The sequence below is a fragment of the Microchirus variegatus genome (genome assembly GCF_963457635.1).
Source record: "Microchirus variegatus genome assembly, chromosome: 6".
NCBI classification, from domain to species: Eukaryota; Metazoa; Chordata; class Actinopteri; order Pleuronectiformes; family Soleidae; genus Microchirus; species Microchirus variegatus.
In genome coordinates, this window is record NC_139807.1 from 12440759 (window position 1) to 12459761 (window position 19003).

At 40.9% G+C, this 19003-nt stretch overlaps 5 protein-coding genes across 5 annotated transcripts in view; all 5 read right to left on the reverse strand.

The window, feature by feature from the left end:
• Positions 1 to 19003, reverse strand: part of pcdh2aa1 (protocadherin 2 alpha a 1) — a gene marked incomplete at its 5' end in the record, with an annotated part of 170015 nt that overhangs the window by 137371 nt on the left and 13641 nt on the right. The gene's annotated exons all lie outside the window — the stretch shown is intronic.
• LOC310928719 (protocadherin alpha-8-like) lies at positions 46 to 6002 on the reverse strand (the record flags this gene model as incomplete). Its single annotated transcript, XM_083891359.1, has 3 exons — positions 46 to 50; positions 834 to 2588; positions 5336 to 6002. The coding sequence occupies 3 exons, from the start codon at positions 6000 to 6002 to the stop codon at positions 46 to 48; spliced, it is 2427 nt and encodes an 808-aa protein (XP_083747485.1).
• On the reverse strand, positions 6334 to 12283 carry LOC310928720 (protocadherin alpha-8-like; the record flags this gene model as incomplete). The annotated part of the gene is made up of 3 exons (XM_083891360.1): positions 6334 to 6354; positions 6882 to 6974; positions 9956 to 12283. The coding sequence occupies 3 exons, from the start codon at positions 12281 to 12283 to the stop codon at positions 6334 to 6336; spliced, it is 2442 nt and encodes an 813-aa protein (XP_083747486.1).
• On the reverse strand, positions 13074 to 15431 carry LOC310928721 (protocadherin alpha-8-like; the record flags this gene model as incomplete). Its single annotated transcript, XM_083891361.1, has 1 exon — positions 13074 to 15431. The coding sequence occupies one exon, from the start codon at positions 15429 to 15431 to the stop codon at positions 13074 to 13076; it is 2358 nt and encodes a 785-aa protein (XP_083747487.1).
• Positions 16619 to 18991, reverse strand: LOC310928723 (protocadherin alpha-8-like; the record flags this gene model as incomplete). The annotated part of the gene is made up of 1 exon (XM_083891363.1): positions 16619 to 18991. One exon carries the CDS (start codon positions 18989 to 18991, stop codon positions 16619 to 16621), a length of 2373 nt encoding a protein of 790 aa, XP_083747489.1.

Below are 19003 nucleotides of genomic sequence, written 5' to 3' on the forward strand. Positions count from 1 at the left end.
CCAAATATTTGCCACAGCATCTGATTTATTAAGCAACCTGGGTGTTCAGGCTGGTCGCGAAAAATGCGAAGTGATAGTTTGAGGGGAAGAGGGTGGGTCTAGGAGCTGTGACGCAAATATATGTGGGGCTATTATCTATCTTTTTACTGACACCAAGTGATAGAGAATCATACTGCAGTGTTATTTTTTAATACATTAAAAGTTTTAAAATACATGTAATTTCCAAGTTTTCTTATATTTTTATATATCAACAATCAACGTTTTTTTTCACGAAAGATGTTAGATGGATACAATAAATAATTAAATTACCGATTGACACAATCACACAAAAAAACACTGTAGTGAGTGAGACTTTTTCAGCACCATGGACAGTGATTGTTTTTCTTTTCGCTAAATAAGGAGTGCACTGCCACATGTAGGCTACATTACAAAGAGATTTATACAATTTGAATTGAAATATGTATATATATATATATATATATATATAGTATGGTATGGTGTGGTGTAATGAGAAAACAACTACTATATGTAAATTAGGCTATATTTGCATCCTCAGCTTCTTGAGATTAAGGTTTTCCTGTAAACCTTATTGTTGCACACAATTTGTCCTTATCAAAAGTGAAATGTGCTCGATTCCATCTGCATATAAGTTAGCTAATATCGAAGTAACGTTACCTCATTTTTCTTAGGCTCCAGAGGCCAGGCAACCAGCATGTGAAGGATAAAGCTCGAGATGGCCAATGAGCGTTATACGCACCAGCTTCAAACTCAACACAATGTAGGTAGACAATCTATGAAATGTAATACTGTTTGCACAATTAGGCCATGCAGACCTCCAGAGACAGATAAAGGGAGACAAAGTGAAATGATTGCTCTTACCTCTCCAGATGTTCCTCTCCTGTCAGGGAGCACCAGTGTATTCGCATGACTTCCTGGGACTATAGTAGATCCTATACTCATCCTTGGTCCAACTAACATGTACCGCTTGTCTCCAGATCTGTACTGGATGCTGTGACACAGTGTTCCATCATAATTAGGCTCTTGTAGATATTTAGGAGTATAGTCTGTGGTCTTTGAACACTGCATTGCCATCAACACAATGATACTGATGAGAAAAAGAGCTGAAACTGAGCCCAAAGTTATCATCAGGTAAAAAGTCACATCAGTGTCCTCATCTGCTTTTGTTGAACTTTTAACATCAGAAGCTGCAAAAGCTTCTTTGGGCTCCACAACTTTGACAATGACAGTAGCTGTTGCTGAGAGTGAAACGTTCCCATTGTCTTTGACCAGTATGACCAGTTTATGCTCAGCCTCGTCTGTCTCTGTGAATGGGCGAAGTGTTTTGATCTGTCCTGTATAGCGGTCCAAAGTAAAGAGACTGTGCTCAGTGACTTCCTGCAGTGAAAACAGTAACCAGCCGTTATATCCTATATCAGCGTCATAGGCTCTGACTTTAGTCACCACGTATCCTGCGTTCACGTTGCGGGGAATCTCCTCCACACCTTCAGCAGAACCGTTCGAGCTGACTGGATACAGGATGACTGGAGCGTTGTCGTTCTGATCCAGAATGAACACGTTCACTGTGACGTTGCTGCTCAGTGACGGAGTTCCAGAATCTGACGCAACAACGTGGAACTGGAAAGTTTTCAGTATTTCAAAGTCAAAACTTTTGAGCGCCACAATGTCTCCATTTTCAGAATTGATATTAAGAAATGACGACTCTTTATTTCCATTAGCTGTGTTTCTGAGAATATGATATAAAATAAGCGCGTTTTCTCCCTCGTCACGATCAGATGCTGTTACAGAGAAAACAGACGCTCCTGGAGTGTTATTTTCCGTGATGTAGAAAGTGTATGGACTTATCGAAAACTCGGGACCATTGTCATTCTTATCAGACACGAATACACTAATAGTTTTTTCGGATGTTAAGGCTGGTTCGCCTGCGTCTTTGGCAACTATTGTAATAACATATCTTTCCTGTTGCTCTCTGTCGAGCAGGGATTTTGTGACGACAGCAAACATGTTATCTTGTACAGACGGAGTTAATGCAAAGGGACTTTCTTCAGCGATATAGCTAATTATTTTGCCGTTCACTCCAGAATCTAAATCGGTAATGCTGATAAGTGCTACGGTTGTTCCTGGCCTGGAGTCCTCTGAAACTGCACTTGATAATGATGCCACCTCTATCTCAGGTGGATTATCGTTTTCATCTCCAATTTTAATGATAACACTCTTGTCTGTTCTGAATGGAATGCTTCCCTTATCAGAAGCCTGTATATCAATATCATAGCTGTCTTGTTCCTCAAAATCCACACGACCTTTAACGGTGATTTCCCCAGTAAGGGGCTCGATGTCAAACATCTCTCTAATTTTTAATTTCACGTCATTGCCAAATGAATAAACCACTTCTCCGTTGGCACCGTCGTCCAAATCGGTTGCGTTAACTTGGATTACGGTTGTGCCAATGGGGGCGTTTTCTTGTAGCACTGCTGAATACGTGTCCTTGGTAAATACTGGCATGTTGTCATTGACATCTAGAACTTCAATGTATATTTCCACTGTGCCAGTTTTCGGGGCGTTTCCACCATCTATTGCTGTCAACACTATTTTATGACTTCGTTTGGCTTCTCTGTCTAGCTGTCTTTGTAATTGTAAAATCGGAGTTTTACCATCTCTACCGCGGTCTTTAATTTCCAAACGAAAAAACTCAGTGGGGCTGATTTTATACTGTTGAACAGAGTTTTTGCCACCATCCGGATCATGAGCGTTTTGTAACTGATATCTTGCCCCTGGCAAAGCGGACTCAGAGATTTCGAGCCTTTTAATTTTCTCTGGAAATGTTGGAGCGTGGTCGTTCAAATCTGTTATCTCCACTGTCACATAGTGCACTTCTAGTGGATTTTCGAGAACCGTTTTAAGGGTTATCAAACACACAGAGCTCTCCTTGCATACTTCTTCTCGGTCGATTTTGTGGTTCGTATAAAGAACACCGTCAATCGCATTTACCTTAAAAAGAGGCTCACTCGAGCCGGGCATAATATGGAATCCTCTCTGCCTCATCACATTGAGATCTATTCCCAAATCTTTAGCAATATTCCCAACAACGCTTCCCTCCTCGAGTTCCTCTGAAATAGAATATCGCAGTTGAGCCGAGGCCGAGTGGAAAAATGAAAGCAAAACCAAGATCCCAAGCAATGGTCGCCATGACTGCCGTCCCCTTTGTCTCATTTTGTCAGATAAAAGTACAAAACCGCACATATCCAACATCCGTCCACTTAGCTGGGTTCATGTATTAATCACAGAAAGAATGATATTACCGTCCTTTTTGGGTAGACTTTACAAAATGGAGAAAAAAACAGCAGTCACCGTGCGCTTATTCCGAACCTCCAGCAAAATGTCGTGTGTAAATGTACTGTGGACAGACTCTTGTATCCTTATCCGAGACACTACAGGCATTATAATGATAAGGCACTGCCACCTTGTGAATGCATTCGATATTGCATTGTATATTTTTTTTATATTCCACACGTTCAAGTGTTGATTAACATTTTTCACGTCGAATAAATTCAACTAAGATTTCAGTGCAGTGGTCGAAGTGATCAGTTTAGTAGAATAAACAGCATATGTGCGTATTTACTCACCTCAGATGTTCCTCTCCTGTCAGGGAGCACCAGTGTATTCGCATGACTTCCTGGGACTATAGTAGATCCTATACTCATCCTTGGTCCAACTAACATGTACCGCTTGTCTCCAGATCTGTACTGGATGCTGTGACACAGTGTTCCATCATAATTAGGCTCTTGTAGATATTTAGGAGTATAGTCTGTGGTCTTTGAACACTGCATTGCCATCAACACAATGATACTGATGAGAAAAAGAGCTGAAACTGAGCCCAAAGTTATCATCAGGTAAAAAGTCACATCAGTGTCCTCATCTGCTTTTGTTGAACTTTTAACATCAGAAGCTGCAAAAGCTTCTTTGGGCTCCACAACTTTGACAATGACAGTAGCTGTTGCTGAGAGTGAAACGTTCCCATTGTCTTTGACCAGTATGACCAGTTTATGCTCAGCCTCGTCTGTCTCTGTGAATGGGCGAAGTGTTTTGATCTGTCCTGTATAGCGGTCCAAAGTAAAGAGACTGTGCTCAGTGACTTCCTGCAGTGAAAACAGTAACCAGCCGTTATATCCTATATCAGCGTCATAGGCTCTGACTTTAGTCACCACGTATCCTGCGTTCACGTTGCGGGGAATCTCCTCCACACCTTCAGCAGAACCGTTAGAGCTGACTGGATACAGGATGACTGGAGCGTTGTCGTTCTGATCCAGAATGAACACGTTCACTGTGACGTTGCTGCTCAGTGACGGAGTTCCAGAATCTGATGCAACAACGCGAAACTGGAAAGTTTTCAGTGTTTCAAAGTCAAAACTTTTTAGTGCCATAATGTCTCCATTTTCAGTGTTTACATTTAGGTTTAATGGACCTACTTTCATATTATCTTTCCCTTCTCTTAAAATATGATATAGAATAATAGCATTGTCACCTTCATCACGGTCTGATGCCCTCACAGAAAACAGCGAAGTTCCTGGAGAGTTGTTTTCAGTTACATAAAATGTGTAAGGACTGGCTGAAAACTCTGGACTATTATCATTCACATCCGATATAACAATCGCAATGTGCTTTTCTGAAGACAACGACGGCACGCCTGCATCTTTTGCAATAATTGTAACATCGTATAGAGACTGCTTTTCTCTATCCAGGTGCGATTTTGTGACCATAGAGTACATGTTGTCCTGTGTTGATGGTGATAATGTGAATGGGACATCCTCAAGAAATGAACAAATAACTTTACCGTTTAGACCAGAGTCTTTATCAAAAACACTTATCAATGCCACTGTGGTCCCCAGTCTTGCGTCCTCCGGTATTGCTCTTGAAAATGATGTTACCTCTATCTGTGGGGTGTTATCGTTTAAATCAACAATATTTACCATCACACTTTTGTCTGTCCTGAAAGGAGCTGAACCTTTGTCAGACGCCTGTATATCGATCTCATAACTGTCTTCTAATTCAAAGTCGATCAGCTTTTGGACAATAATGTCGCCTGTATTGGGATCTACGCGGAAAATGTCGCGTATCCTAATATTGACATTGTTTCCTAGAGAATAGAAGATCTCACCATTAGATCCTTCGTCTAAATCGGTTGCATTTACTCTTATAACTGTTGTGTTAATCGGAGCATTTTCTTCTAGAGATACTGAGTATTGACCTGCGCTAAAAACCGGCATATTATCATTAGTGTCCAAGACGTTAATAATAAGTTCAGCTGTTCCGGATTTACTTGGTCTGCCTCCATCAATAGCTGAAATAAGTAATTTATGACTTTTCTTTGTTTCCCGATCGAGTGACTTCAGTAAAACTAATACAGGTATTTTCCCGTCTTTCCCTCGGTCTTTCACTTCCAAACGAAAATGATCATTAGAACTAATTTTATACTCCTGCACCGAAAACTGACCGACATCGGGGTCGTGTGCCGCTTGGAGCTGAAGACGCAAGCCTGGCAGAGCTGATTCTGAAATTTCGAGATAAGACTCTTTACCAGAGAAGCGGGGAGCGTGGTCGTTTACATCCAGCACCTCGACCGTCACATAATGAATTTCAAGAGGATTTTCCAGAACAGTTTTGAGATTCATCAAACACACACTGGCCCGTTCACAAACCTTCTCTCTGTCAATTATTCGGTCAACATACAAAATCCCATCGTTCTGGTTTATGCTGAAAAATGCCTCCGCTGAACCATCAACGATTCGACATCCTCTGTCTTTCAGTGCGGTCATCTCCAAGCCCAAATCCTTAGCTATATTTCCAACCGCAGTTCCTTCTTTGACTTCCTCGGCGATTGAATATCTGATCTGTGCTGAAGCTCTCCTCCACAACAAAATCACTGTAACAATGAAGGCGATCCCCCGCCATTGTTCCCTCGATGCTCCGGGTCTTTTCCTTTCCATAACAAGCTGATAAAAAATAATCCAGACTCCTCAGATAAACGAAATTATAATCACTTAAAATGTAATCGGAGTGAAAACCACAAAAAACAACAATAACTATTTGCGGTGCACTATACAAATCGCATATACTCGGTACCGACTGCCAGTGCTAACCAAGCATGTAGGACTGAAATGAGAAAATCCCCCCCACAAAGGGGAGGACTCATCTCTGACGAAAGGTTTTGCCTGAAACACTTTTCCGCTCAAACACTGACACCAAGTGATTCCTCCCTGGTAGGTTTGAGTTTCAAATGTGTTAATTTAAAGTAACGCTGCTAGTTCCATCACATGTTCAGATTTTTAACAGCTCATGCTGAAAAAACACAATGCATAATGCGGTTGAAGCACAATGGACAGCGACTTTGTCAGTCGTCCACTCGCTCTGTGGTCAGGACGTTGACAGTGACAGCCAAACATTTTCAGCACTAAGGACAGCGGTCATACCGTGTTGCAGTTTAATCTGCAGGCTTTTCACATCATCTTGCAAGTTCATATATACTGTCGAGGCGAGTTGCAGTAATGGCATACTGACGAAGCAGACACAGCAACATGAAACACATCAGCCTTGATTTGTAGAAAGTATCACTCACCATAAAATAAAAACAACATTCGTCAGCGCAATCGAGTATTTTCTATTGTGTTCAAATTAAATCAGCAATTTATCAACTCTAAAGGAAAAAGTCTGTAATATTGATATTGATGAAGTAAAAAAATAGACAAAGTCAAAAGACGGATCAAGCACTAACAAACCCAAAGTGCAGCTAGGCAAAAAGTTCCCCAAGCAGACATCATAAATGTACGAAAACATTTATTTCACACTTTGCACATTAATAATCTTACCTCTCCAGATGTCCCTCTCCTGTCAGGAAGCACAAGTGTGTTCGCATGGCTTCCTGGGACTATAGTAGATCCTATACTCATCCTGGGTCCAACTAACATGTACCGCTTTTCTCCAGATCTGTACTGGATGCTGTGACACAGTGTTCCATCATAATTAGGCTCTTGTAGATATTTAGGAGTATAGTCTGTGGTCTTTGAACACTGCATTGCAATCAACACAATGATACTGATGAGAAAAAGAGCTGAAACTGAGCCCAAAGTTATCATCAGGTAAAAAGTCACATCAGTGTCCTCATCTGCTTTTGTTGAACTTTTAACATCAGAAGCTGCAAAAGCTTCTTTGGGCTCCACAACTTTGACAATGACAGTAGCTGTTGCTGAGAGTGAAACGTTCCCATTGTCTTTGACCAGTATGACCAGTTTATGCTCAGCCTCGTCTGTCTCTGTGAATGGGCGAAGTGTTTTGATCTGTCCTGTATAGCGGTCCAAAGTAAAGAGACTGTGCTCAGTGACTTCCTGCAGTGAAAACAGTAACCAGCCGTTATATCCTATATCAGCGTCATAGGCTCTGACTTTAGTCACAACGTATCCTGCGTTCACATTGCGGGGAATCTCCTCCACACCTTCAGCAGAACCGTTAGAGCTGACTGGATACAGGATGACTGGAGCGTTGTCGTTCTGATCCAGAATGAACACGTTCACTGTGACGTTGCTGCTCAGTGACGGAGTTCCAGAATCTGACGCAACAACGTGGAACTGGAAAGTTTTCAGTGTTTCAAAGTCAAAACTTTTCAGAGATGAAATGTGACCGTTGTCGGAATTTATACTGAGAAAAGACAGTATGTCATTTTGATTTCCTCCTCTCTTGATATCATACGAAACTGCTGCGTTTTCATTTAAATCATAGTCTGTTGCGCTTACAGAGAATATCGACTTTCCTGCAATATTATTTTCAGTAAGATAAAACTCTAAAGTATTTTTTAGAAAATGTGGACTATTGTCATTTACATCTGATATCTGAATGTTCAGAGTTTTAAATGTAGATAAAGGAGGTTCACCATAGTCAGTAGCTTTTATTTTTATTTCATATTGAGGGACAAGTTCTCGATCCAAAAAATCTCTAGTAACAACTGAGTATGTGTTCTCTTTATATGAAGGTTTTAATTCAAAGGGTACGTCATTTGTTATTTGGGAAATAATTTTGCCATTAAGACCAGAGTCTTTATCTTTTACACTGAGAAGCGACACAACGGTACCAGGTTTCGAGTCCTCAGACACTGTATCTGACAGTGATGTTATTTCTATTTCCGGTGGATTATCGTTGACGTCTTTTACTTTTATAATGACCCTACACTCCCCTGTCAGTGGAGGTGTTCCTTTATCGAATGCCTCGACATCCAGTTCATAAACATCTTTCTCCTCATAGTCCACTGCACCTGTTACTGTAATTTCTCCAGTTAATTTGTTCAGTTCAAATATTTCATAAACCTTCTCCCTCAATGTTTTGCCAAGCCTGTACTCAACTTCACCATTATTACCTTCATCTAAATCTGTCGCATTCATTCTAAACACTGATGTTCCCACAGAGACATTTTCTTGGATTGAAATTTCGTACAATTCCTGACTGAATACTGGACGATTATCATTACTGTCCAGAACAATAATGGAAACATTTAGTGTGTCTGATCGTGGAGGTTTGCCTCCATCAACTGCAGTAACCAGTAACGTGTGTGTGTTCTTTTGTTCTCTGTCCAACAATTTCTTCAGCACTAAAAATGGAATCTTTCCCGCATCACCTTGACGAATATTTACCTCAAAATGTTCATTTGACGACAAAGTGTACGTGCGTATGGAGTTAATTCCAGCATCGGGATCATATGCAGTGTGCAGTTGAAATCGTCTTCCTGGTAACGTATGCTCCGCTATATCAAATGTCTGTTCTTTTTTAGGAAAACTAGGAGAATGGTCATTCACATCAGTAATTTCCACAACGACATAGTGTATTTCCAAAGGATTTTCAACTAGAATCTTGAGCTCCATTACACAAGCGCCGCTGCCCTGACAAAGCGCCTCCCTGTCAATGTGACTACAGACGTACAGCGCCCCATTATTCTGGTTTACATCAAAAATAGCGTCTTCACTTCCAGACACAACGCGGAACCGTCGATCAGTCAACAAATTGATATCAAGACCAAGATCCTTTGCAACGTTTCCAATAACAGTCCCATCTTTAACCTCCTCAGGAATCGAGTATCGTATTTGTCCAAAAGCCAGATTTCCACAAAGCAAGTGTAGCGTAACACACAAAAACACCCAGTGGCAATTCGTTGCCCGCGTGTTTCCATCCATTTCCTCGGCAATAAAAGTACACGTAGATCAGTCCTGTGAAAAGCGCATATTTAGAGAGCACCGACGTGTTTTTGTCGGTCAGCGAGCTTGATTCAAATGATTCTGCTCCTCTAAGATGGCAAACAAAAGGTCTGTGAGGGGTGGGATAAAGTCGGTTATGGTTTCACAATTTAACAGTGACACTCAGAGGTTACAAAGGGAAATACATGTATGATATTTTATGAAAAAAAATGTGCTATGGAAAGCTAAACTTTCATAGAGACATGTTCAAAGAATTCCAAAATGATAACATTTCTGATCATAAATCTAAGTCTAAGGCCTTCTCATGACAACGATTTCTCAGAACTCTAGGCTACTGCAACTTAGAATAATCAAATTATTAAAGACATACATGTTGCTCAAAAAGTAATATCAACACTACTACTGATAACAACTTCCCAGCAAGTCAATATTTGGAATGTTGAATCCCAGCTTCCCACATACAGTTTCAACTCTGCTTTTCTAAAGAGTTAGTCTTTTTTTCAGCACCATGGACAGAGATCGCCGTCTTTTCCTGTCCATGCAGATATTTCGGTTTACAGTGGATTAACAAGTTCATGTTTATGATATTCATTCACATTCCACGTGGCAATGGCTGTATTTGTATGACCAAGGCGAAGTGCTCATCAATCATTTAAGACGTATAAACTGTATTTTCAGAAGAAATATGTGGATGGATGTCTTACCTCTCCAGATGCTCCTCTCCTGTCAGGGAGCACCAGTGTATTCGCATGACTTCCTGGGACTATAGTAGATCCTATACTCATCCTGGGTCCAACTAACATGTACCGTTTTTCTCCAGATCTGTACTGGATGCTGTGACACAGTGTTCCATCATAATTAGGCTCTTGTAGATATTTAGGAGTATAGTCTGTGGTCTTTGAACACTGCATTGCAATCAACACAATGATACTGATGAGAAAAAGAGCTGAAACTGAGCCCAAAGTTATCATCAGGTAAAAAGTCACATCAGTGTCCTCATCTGCTTTTGTTGAACTTTTAACATCAGAAGCTGCAAAAGCTTCTTTGGGCTCCACAACTTTGACAATGACAGTAGCTGTTGCTGAGAGTGAAACGTTCCCATTGTCTTTGACCAGTATGACCAGTTTATGCTCAGCCTCGTCTGTCTCTGTGAATGGGCGAAGTGTTTTGATCTGTCCTGTATAGCGGTCCAAAGTAAAGAGACTGTGCTCAGTGACTTCCTGCAGTGAAAACAGTAACCAGCCGTTATATCCTATATCAGCGTCATAGGCTCTGACTTTAGTCACCACGTATCCTGCGTTCACATTGCGGGGAATCTCCTCCACACCTTCAGCAGAACCGTTCGAGCTGACTGGATACAGGATGACTGGAGCGTTGTCGTTCTGATCCAGAATGAACACGTTCACTGTGACGTTGCTGCTCAGTGACGGAGTTCCAGAATCTGACGCAACAACGTGGAACTGGAAAGTTTTCAGTGTTTCAAAATCAAAACTTTTAAGTGCTACAATGTGTCCGTTATCAGAATTTATATTCAGAAAAGATGCCATGTCTTTATGGCCGCCTTCTCCTCCAATTATACGGTAGGACACCGCCGCGTTTTCATTTAAATCTTTGTCAAATGCACTTACGGAAAAAATCGATGCGCCTGGAACATTGTTTTCCAATAAATATAAGTACAAGGGACTGTGTGAAAACTCTGGCATGTTGTCATTTACATCAGACACTTCAATACTCAGAGTTTTGACAGTGGAAAGTGGAAGTGCACCACAATCTGTGGCCGTTATTGAAATGTCATAACGTGACACAGTTTCTCTGTCCACTATTTCTTTTGTCACTAATGAATACATATTTTCTTTAAATGATGGTTTTAGTTCAAATGGTACATTTCCCATCAACTTCAATACGACTTTTCCATTCATGCCAGAATCTGTGTCCGTTACACTAATCAGAGAAATGACTGTACCAGGTTTTGAATCTTCTGGGACCAGGGTGGATATAGATGTAACCTCTATCTCTGGTGTATTGTCATTCATATCTTGAATTTTTATCAAAACTCTGCAGTCTGTTGTCATCGGTGGTTGACCTTTGTCAGAGGCTTGGACGTCTAACTTGAACACATCAGCCGCCTCATAGTCAATTTGTCCTTTAACTCTGATCTCGCCTGTACTTTGGTCCAGACTAAATAGCTCCAACAACTTGGGATTAATATCACCGCCGAAGTCATACTCCACCTCTCCATTAATTCCGTCGTCTAAGTCGGTTGCTTGTACTTTTATGACAACGGTACCTAAAGCAACATTTTCTTGTAACATCACCGAGTAAACCTCGTTCGAAAAAATCGGCCTGTTATCATTGATGTCGAGAACCTTTACTACAAGATTAAGATTGGCAGATTTCGGCGGTGTCCCTCCGTCTATAGCCGTTAAAACCAGGCTGTGGTTTGTTTTTTGCTCCCTGTCCAATTGTCTTTGTAACACTAAAAAGGGGATTTTATCCTCTCCCCTATCGCGAATTTCTAGATTGAAATGATCATTTTGACTCAGTTTATATCGCTGTACGGTATGTATTCCGACATCAGGATCACGAGCACCAGGCAACTGAAATCGTGCTCCTGGTGATGTCGTTTCAGCGATTTCAATCACCTTTTCTTTCTCGGTAAAACTCGGTACATGGTCGTTTGCATCCGTTATTTCCACGGTGACATAATGTATCTCCAGTGGATTTTCAACAACGATTTTCAGATCGATTGAGCAGACGGTTCTGTCGCACAGCCGCTCTCGGTCGAGATTCTTATGAACAAACAAAACCCCATTGTTCGGGTTTACCTCAAATAGCGCGTCCTGAGCTCCGGATACAATGCGAAATCGCCTGTTTGTCAAAGTACTGACGTCCAGGCCCAAATCTTTTGCCACGTTTCCGATAATTGATCCCACTTTGACTTCCTCCAGGGTGGAGTATTTTATTTGAGCGTCGATCAGCTCTCCAAAGCAAAACAACAGAGCGCAAAGCAGTGGCCACGACCAAGACAACATTTTGTCTTTTTGTCCCTTTTCTCCTTAAAAGTGTAATCATTCAAAATTGTATCCACGAATATCTTCTTCTAGAAACACTCCTAGAGTGCAGCGATTACATCTCAAACATGTACGTCCACATTGCCTATCCGTAACGATGACCGTCTTTGTGCCCGAACAGAGAAAAATGCCTTTAAAAGGGGTAGAGTCTATTTTTCCTCAGGGCTTAGCTATTCCCTTCTGTAACACTGACGCCTAGTGGACTATTGCGTGTTGTACATTTACTATAAAGAACTGAAAAAACACGACTGATTAACCAATGTTTCCTCTCGCCCGTAAGACCTCACATTAAGAAAACAGAGGTCAGTATGCTGGAAACAATGCTGTACTTCATAGCTACACGTATTCTTCAATTTTTGGAAAAGTGGATAAAATACATTCAGATCTGTAAAACACGCATACATTACAACACCAGATGTTGCAACGATAATCACAAATTTCTGTATCCAAAAACGTAATGCATCAAAACTACCATTCTCATTTGGAAACCACTTCAGGAATACAAAGCGTGAGTCTACATCAGCACCATGGAGAGCGACCCCGACACTCCACAGTATAGTTTTCCCCAAGGAACAGTCCAGAAATTATGCTTAGTAAATACACGACTGAAACTGAAATCCCAACTCACACTTCAGAACTTTGGACAGCGAGTAGGATACACATATTTATTTACTAAGAGACATATTTGAGCAACATTGTTTGGAATTAAATGAAACAATATATATATATATATACACAAATAAAAATACATTTATAATCTTACCTCCCCAGATGTTCCTCTCCTGTCAGGGAGCACAAGTGTGTTCGCATGACTTCCTGGGACTATAGTAGATCCTATACTCATCCTTGGTCCAACTAACATGTACCTTTTTTCTCCAGATCTGTACTGGATGCTGTGACACAGTGTTCCATCATAATTAGGCTCTTGTAGATATTTAGGAGTATAGTCTGTGGTCTTTGAACACTGCATTGCAATCAACACAATGATACTGATGAGAAAAAGAGCTGAAACTGAGCCCAAAGTTATCATCAGGTAAAAAGTCACATCAGTGTCCTCATCTGCTTTTGTTGAACTTTTAACATCAGAAGCTGCAAAAGCTTCTTTGGGCTCCACAACTTTGACAATGACAGTAGCTGTTGCTGAGAGTGAAACGTTCCCATTGTCTTTGACCAGTATGACCAGTTTATGCTCAGCCTCGTCTGTCTCTGTGAATGGGCGAAGTGTTTTGATCTGTCCTGTATAGCGGTCCAAAGTAAAGAGACTGTGCTCAGTGACTTCCTGCAGTGAAAACAGTAACCAGCCGTTATATCCGATATCAGCGTCATAGGCTCTGACTTTAGTCACCACGTATCCTGCGTTCACGTTGCGGGGAATCTCCTCCACACCTTCAGCAGAACCGTTAGAGCTGACTGGATACAGGATGACTGGAGCGTTGTCGTTCTGATCCAGAATGAACACGTTCACTGTGACGTTGCTGCTCAGTGACGGAGTTCCAGAATCTGACGCAACAACGTGGAACTGGAACGTTTTCAGTGTTTCAAAGTCAAAACTTTTTAACGCGGATATTTGTCCATTGTCTGAATTGATGTTTAAAAATGCTACATGTTTTACTTGACTGCTCTCTTCTCTCACAATGTGATAGGTTACAACTGCGTTTTCATTTAAATCTTTATCTGAAGCAGTGACAGAAAATATTGAGTTACCTGGCACGTTATTTTCTACCAGATAAAGTTCAAGTGGATTGTGTAAAAATTCTGGCTTGTTATCATTCACATCTGAAACATCAATAGTCAGAGTTTTAAATGTAGATAAAGGAGGCTGCCCACAGTCTGTAGCTGTTAGTTTGATATCATAATGTGAAACTGATTCTCGGTCCAAACGAGTTTTTAAAACTAACGAGTACATATTATCCTGAAATGACGGTTTTAACTCGAAAGGGACGTTATCTGAGAGACTACATATTACTTTGCCGTTTAAACCGGAGTCTTTGTCGCTAATACTAATGAGAGAAACCACAGTGCCAGGTTTTGCGTCTTCATTTACCATATTTGACAGAGATGTAACTTCTATTTCGGGTTTGTTGTCGTTTTCGTCGACCACTTTGATGATCACTCTGCAATCAGTGCTCAGTGGGGGTTGTCCTTTGTCTGTGGCGTGGACATCTAACTTATAAACATCAATCATCTCATAGTCTATTTCACCTTTTACTTTAATTTCACCAGAGTTTTTATCTATGGTAAACATATCGTATATTTTAGGGTCAATTTTACCACCAAACACATATTCAATGTCTCCATTTGCACCTTCATCTATATCAGTTGCCTTTACTGTTATTACACTCGTGCCAGTATTGACGTTTTCAGGTATTGTTACTGAATACACTTCTTGGCTAAATGTTGGATCATTATCATTTGAATCGAGGACTATGACCGACACGTTAAGATTCCCTGACCTCGGTGGATTTCCACCATCAATTGCTGTCAGGATCAATTTATGTTCGTGGTGCTTTTCCCGATCTAGAGACTTTTGTAAAACCAAGAATGGTATCTTGTCCTCTCCCCTCTCTCGAATCTGTATACTAAAATATTCGTTTAGACTTAATTTATACACTCGCACTGCATTGATGCCAATATCGGGATCATTCGCCACTGGTAACTGAAAGCGTTTGCCAGGAAGGGTGGACTCAGCTACTTCTAATAAATACTCTTCCTCCTGAAAGCTCGGTGCGTTATCATTTACATCAAGGATTTCCACAGCCACGTGATGTATTTCCATTGGGTTCTCGGCGACCATTTTCAGGTTTATCAAACACGATGAAACGTCCTCACAGAGCTTCTCTCTGTCGATGATTCTGTGCACAAAGAGAACGCCATTGTCCTGATTTATTTCAAACTGAGCATCTTCAGCTCCCGAGACAATACGAACGCGCCTTTCCTTCAATGAGCCGATGTCCAGTCCTAGATCTTTGGCGACATTTCCAACAATAGATCCCACTTTTACTTCCTCTGGAACTGAATATTTGACCTGAGCTGAAACCCGCATCGCGCAGCTCAGTATCAAAGAATAACGGACGGCCACCCACCATACGATTCCTCGTCTTTGTCCCATCGTTTCAGGTCACAGTTGTATCCTTATTATATCCTCTTTCGGTTTCTCATGAAAAGGAATTTAACCTAGGACACAAAATACACCTCAGAAAGGTGTCGCATGTTTTCTTCTTACATTAGCTGCTGTAACGGTAACACTCGTCTGTGTAGGCGGAACACTATCCACTCCTTCGACCAGAACAAAAACCTCTCTGAAAGAGGCAGGGCCAACTCTATAACACAACAGTGTGTGCTGATAAGACACTGACACCTTGTGGACCGAGAATATTTCTGCTTATGATCTGGTAAAAAAAAAAAAAACAACAACGACACGGAAACCAAAGATGATATCTGTGTCTGTATAATTGCAGTAGCCTAATCATTACACACGCACACCTGTCTTCGTACCAAAGCAGTTCAAGTTGTCTCCAGTTGTAAGACAAATCCGTTTTCTCATAAATGTATCCAGAGACGAACCGACAAATTAAAGAGATATCTGGAAGGGCTTTTACAATGCACATTCATGGTATCACTGAATTACTCGAAATGTTGACAAGGTATGTTTGATATTTCTGAAACACTTGAGTGGTGAGTTAGAAAATCCGATTCACGTAAAAAAAACACATACCATGTGTATGAATGCCATAAAGCATGTCAGTGAAATTGACACTTTGGCTCCATACAAAAACACAAGACAATCAGAGATGGCAGACTTCACCCCATTTACGCAACAAGCCTCTGTCGGCCTCTGTTGCTCATCTTGACAAGTGCAAGTGTGGAAGCACAAACAAATAGACAGACAGAACCACTACAAACAACACTTCACTCCCTGTCAAGTATTGTTTTTAGTGGCTCAGAAGGGTGAAGTGATAATACTTTCAGAAAAATGAAGCTCGACTTAGTATCAGCACCATGGACAGCTCCGTCGAATTTGCTGTCACAAATGTATGTTTTCCTCTTCGAACAGCTTAGACATTTTGATTATCAATGCATGTCCAAAATTAAAGTAAATCCACACCTCAATATCACACTGGTTATTACCAGCATCCCAGACTTCTGCACCCTGAAAAGTGTTAAACATGTGTGTTTCTTTTTTTTTAATGAGACATTAATCATTTACATTAATTTTGCATTTTGTCTGATTTCAATGTTTTCGGGTTTTTCCAAGTACAACCCATGGATAATTATCTGTAGGTGATTAAAATATCTTCAGTTAACATAGGAACATGGTCTTACCTCTCCAGATGTTCCTCTCCTGTCAGGGAGCATGAGTGTGTTAGCATGACTTCCTGGGACTATAGTAGATCCTATACTCATCCTGGGTCCAACTAACATGTACCGTTTTTCTCCAGATCTGTACTGGATGCTGTGACACAGTGTTCCATCATAATTAGGCTCTTGTAGATATTTAGGAGTATAGTCTGTGGTCTTTGAACACTGCATTGCAATCAACACAATGATACTGATGAGAAAAAGAGCTGAAACTGAGCCCAAAGTTATCATCAGGTAAAAAGTCACATCAGTGTCCTCATCTGCTTTTGTTGAACTTTTAACATCAGAAGCTGCAAAAGCTTCTTTGGGCTCCACAACTTTGACAATGACAGTAGCTGTTGCTGAGAGTGAAACGTTCCCATTGTCTTTGACCAGTATGACCAGTTTATGCTCAGCCTCGTCTGTCTCTGTGAATGGGCGAAGTGTTTTGATCTGTCCTGTATAGCGGTCCAAAGTAAAGAGACTGTGCTCAGTGACTTCCTGCAGTGAAAACAGTAACCAGCCGTTATATCCTATATCAGCGTCATAGGCTCTGACTTTAGTCACCACGTATCCTGCGTTCACGTTGCGGGGAATCTCCTCCACACCTTCAGCAGAACCGTTAGAGCTGACTGGATACAGGATGACTGGAGCGTTGTCGTTCTGATCCAGAATGAACACATTCACTGTGACGTTGCTGCTCAGTGACGGAGTTCCAGAATCTGACGCAACAACGTGGAACTGGAAAGTTTTCAGTGTTTCAAAGTCAAAACTTTTTGACGCGGATATTTGCCCATTGTCTGAATTGATATTTAAAAATGCTACATCTTTTACTTGACTGCTCTCTTCTCTCACAATGTGATAGGTTACAACTGCGTTTTCATTTAAATCTTTATCTGAAGCAGTGACAGAAAATATTGAGTTACCTGGCTGATTATTTTCTACTAGGTAAAGTTCAAGTGGATTGTGTAAAAATTCTGGCTTGTTATCATTCACATCTGAAACATCAATAGTCAGAGTTTTAAATGTAGATAAAGGAGGCTGCCCACAGTCTGTAGCTGTTAGTTTGATATCATAATGTGAAACTGATTCTCGGTCCAAACGAGTTTTTAAAACTAACGAGTACATATTATCCTGAAATGACGGTTTTAACTCGAAAGGGACGTTATCTGAGAGACTACATATTACTTTGCCGTTTAAACCGGAGTCTTTGTCGCTAATACTAATGAGAGAAACCACAGTGCCAGGTTTTGCGTCTTCATTTACCATATTTGACAGAGATGTAACTTCTATTTCTGGTTTGTTGTCGTTTTCGTCGACTACTTTGATGATCACTCTGCAATCTGTGCTCATGGGAGGTTGTCCTTTGTCTGTGGCGTGGACATTTAATTTAAAAACTTCAACCTTCTCAAAGTCAATTTCTCCCCTAACTCGAATTTCTCCAGTGTTTTTATCTAAGAAAAATGTCTCATATATTTTACGGTCAATTTTACCACCAAATACATATTCAATTTCTCCATTTGCTCCCTCATCCATGTCAGTCGCCGTTACTGTAATTACACTTGTGTTATTATTGACATTTTCAGGTATTGTCACTGAATATATGTCTTGACTAAATATTGGATGATTATCGTTAGAATCGAGGACTATGACTGAGACATTAAGATTCCCTGATCTCGGTGGATTTCCACCATCAACTGCTGTCAGAACCAGTTTATGCACATGATGCTTTTCCCGATCGAGAGACTTTTGTAAAACCAAGAAAGGTATTTTGTCCTCTCCTGTCTCTCTAATTTGTATACTAAAATATTCGTTTTGACTGAGTTTATAAACACGTACTGTATTCATTCCAATATCTGGATCGTTGGCTGTTGGAAATTGAAAGCGTTTGCTAGGTAGTGTGGACTCGGCTACCTCTAATAAATACTCTTCCTCCTGAAAGCTCGGTGAATTATCATTTTCATCGAGGATTTCCACAGCCACATGATGTATTTCCATGGGGTTCTCGGCGACCAGTTTCAGGTTTATCAAACACGATGAAACGTCCTCACAGAGCTTCTCTCTGTCGATGATTCTGTGCACAAAGAGAACGCCATTGTCCTGATTTATTTCAAATTGAGCATCTTCAGCTCCCGTGACGATGCGAACGCGCCTTTCCTTCAATGAGCCGATGTCCAGTCCTAGGTCCTTGGCGACATTTCCAACAATAGAACCCACTTTTACTTCCTCTGGAACTGAATATTTGACCTGAGCTGAAACCCGCATCGCGCAGCTCAGTATCAAAGAATAACGGACGGCCACCCACCATACGATTCCTCGTCTTTGTCCCATCGTTCCAGCTCA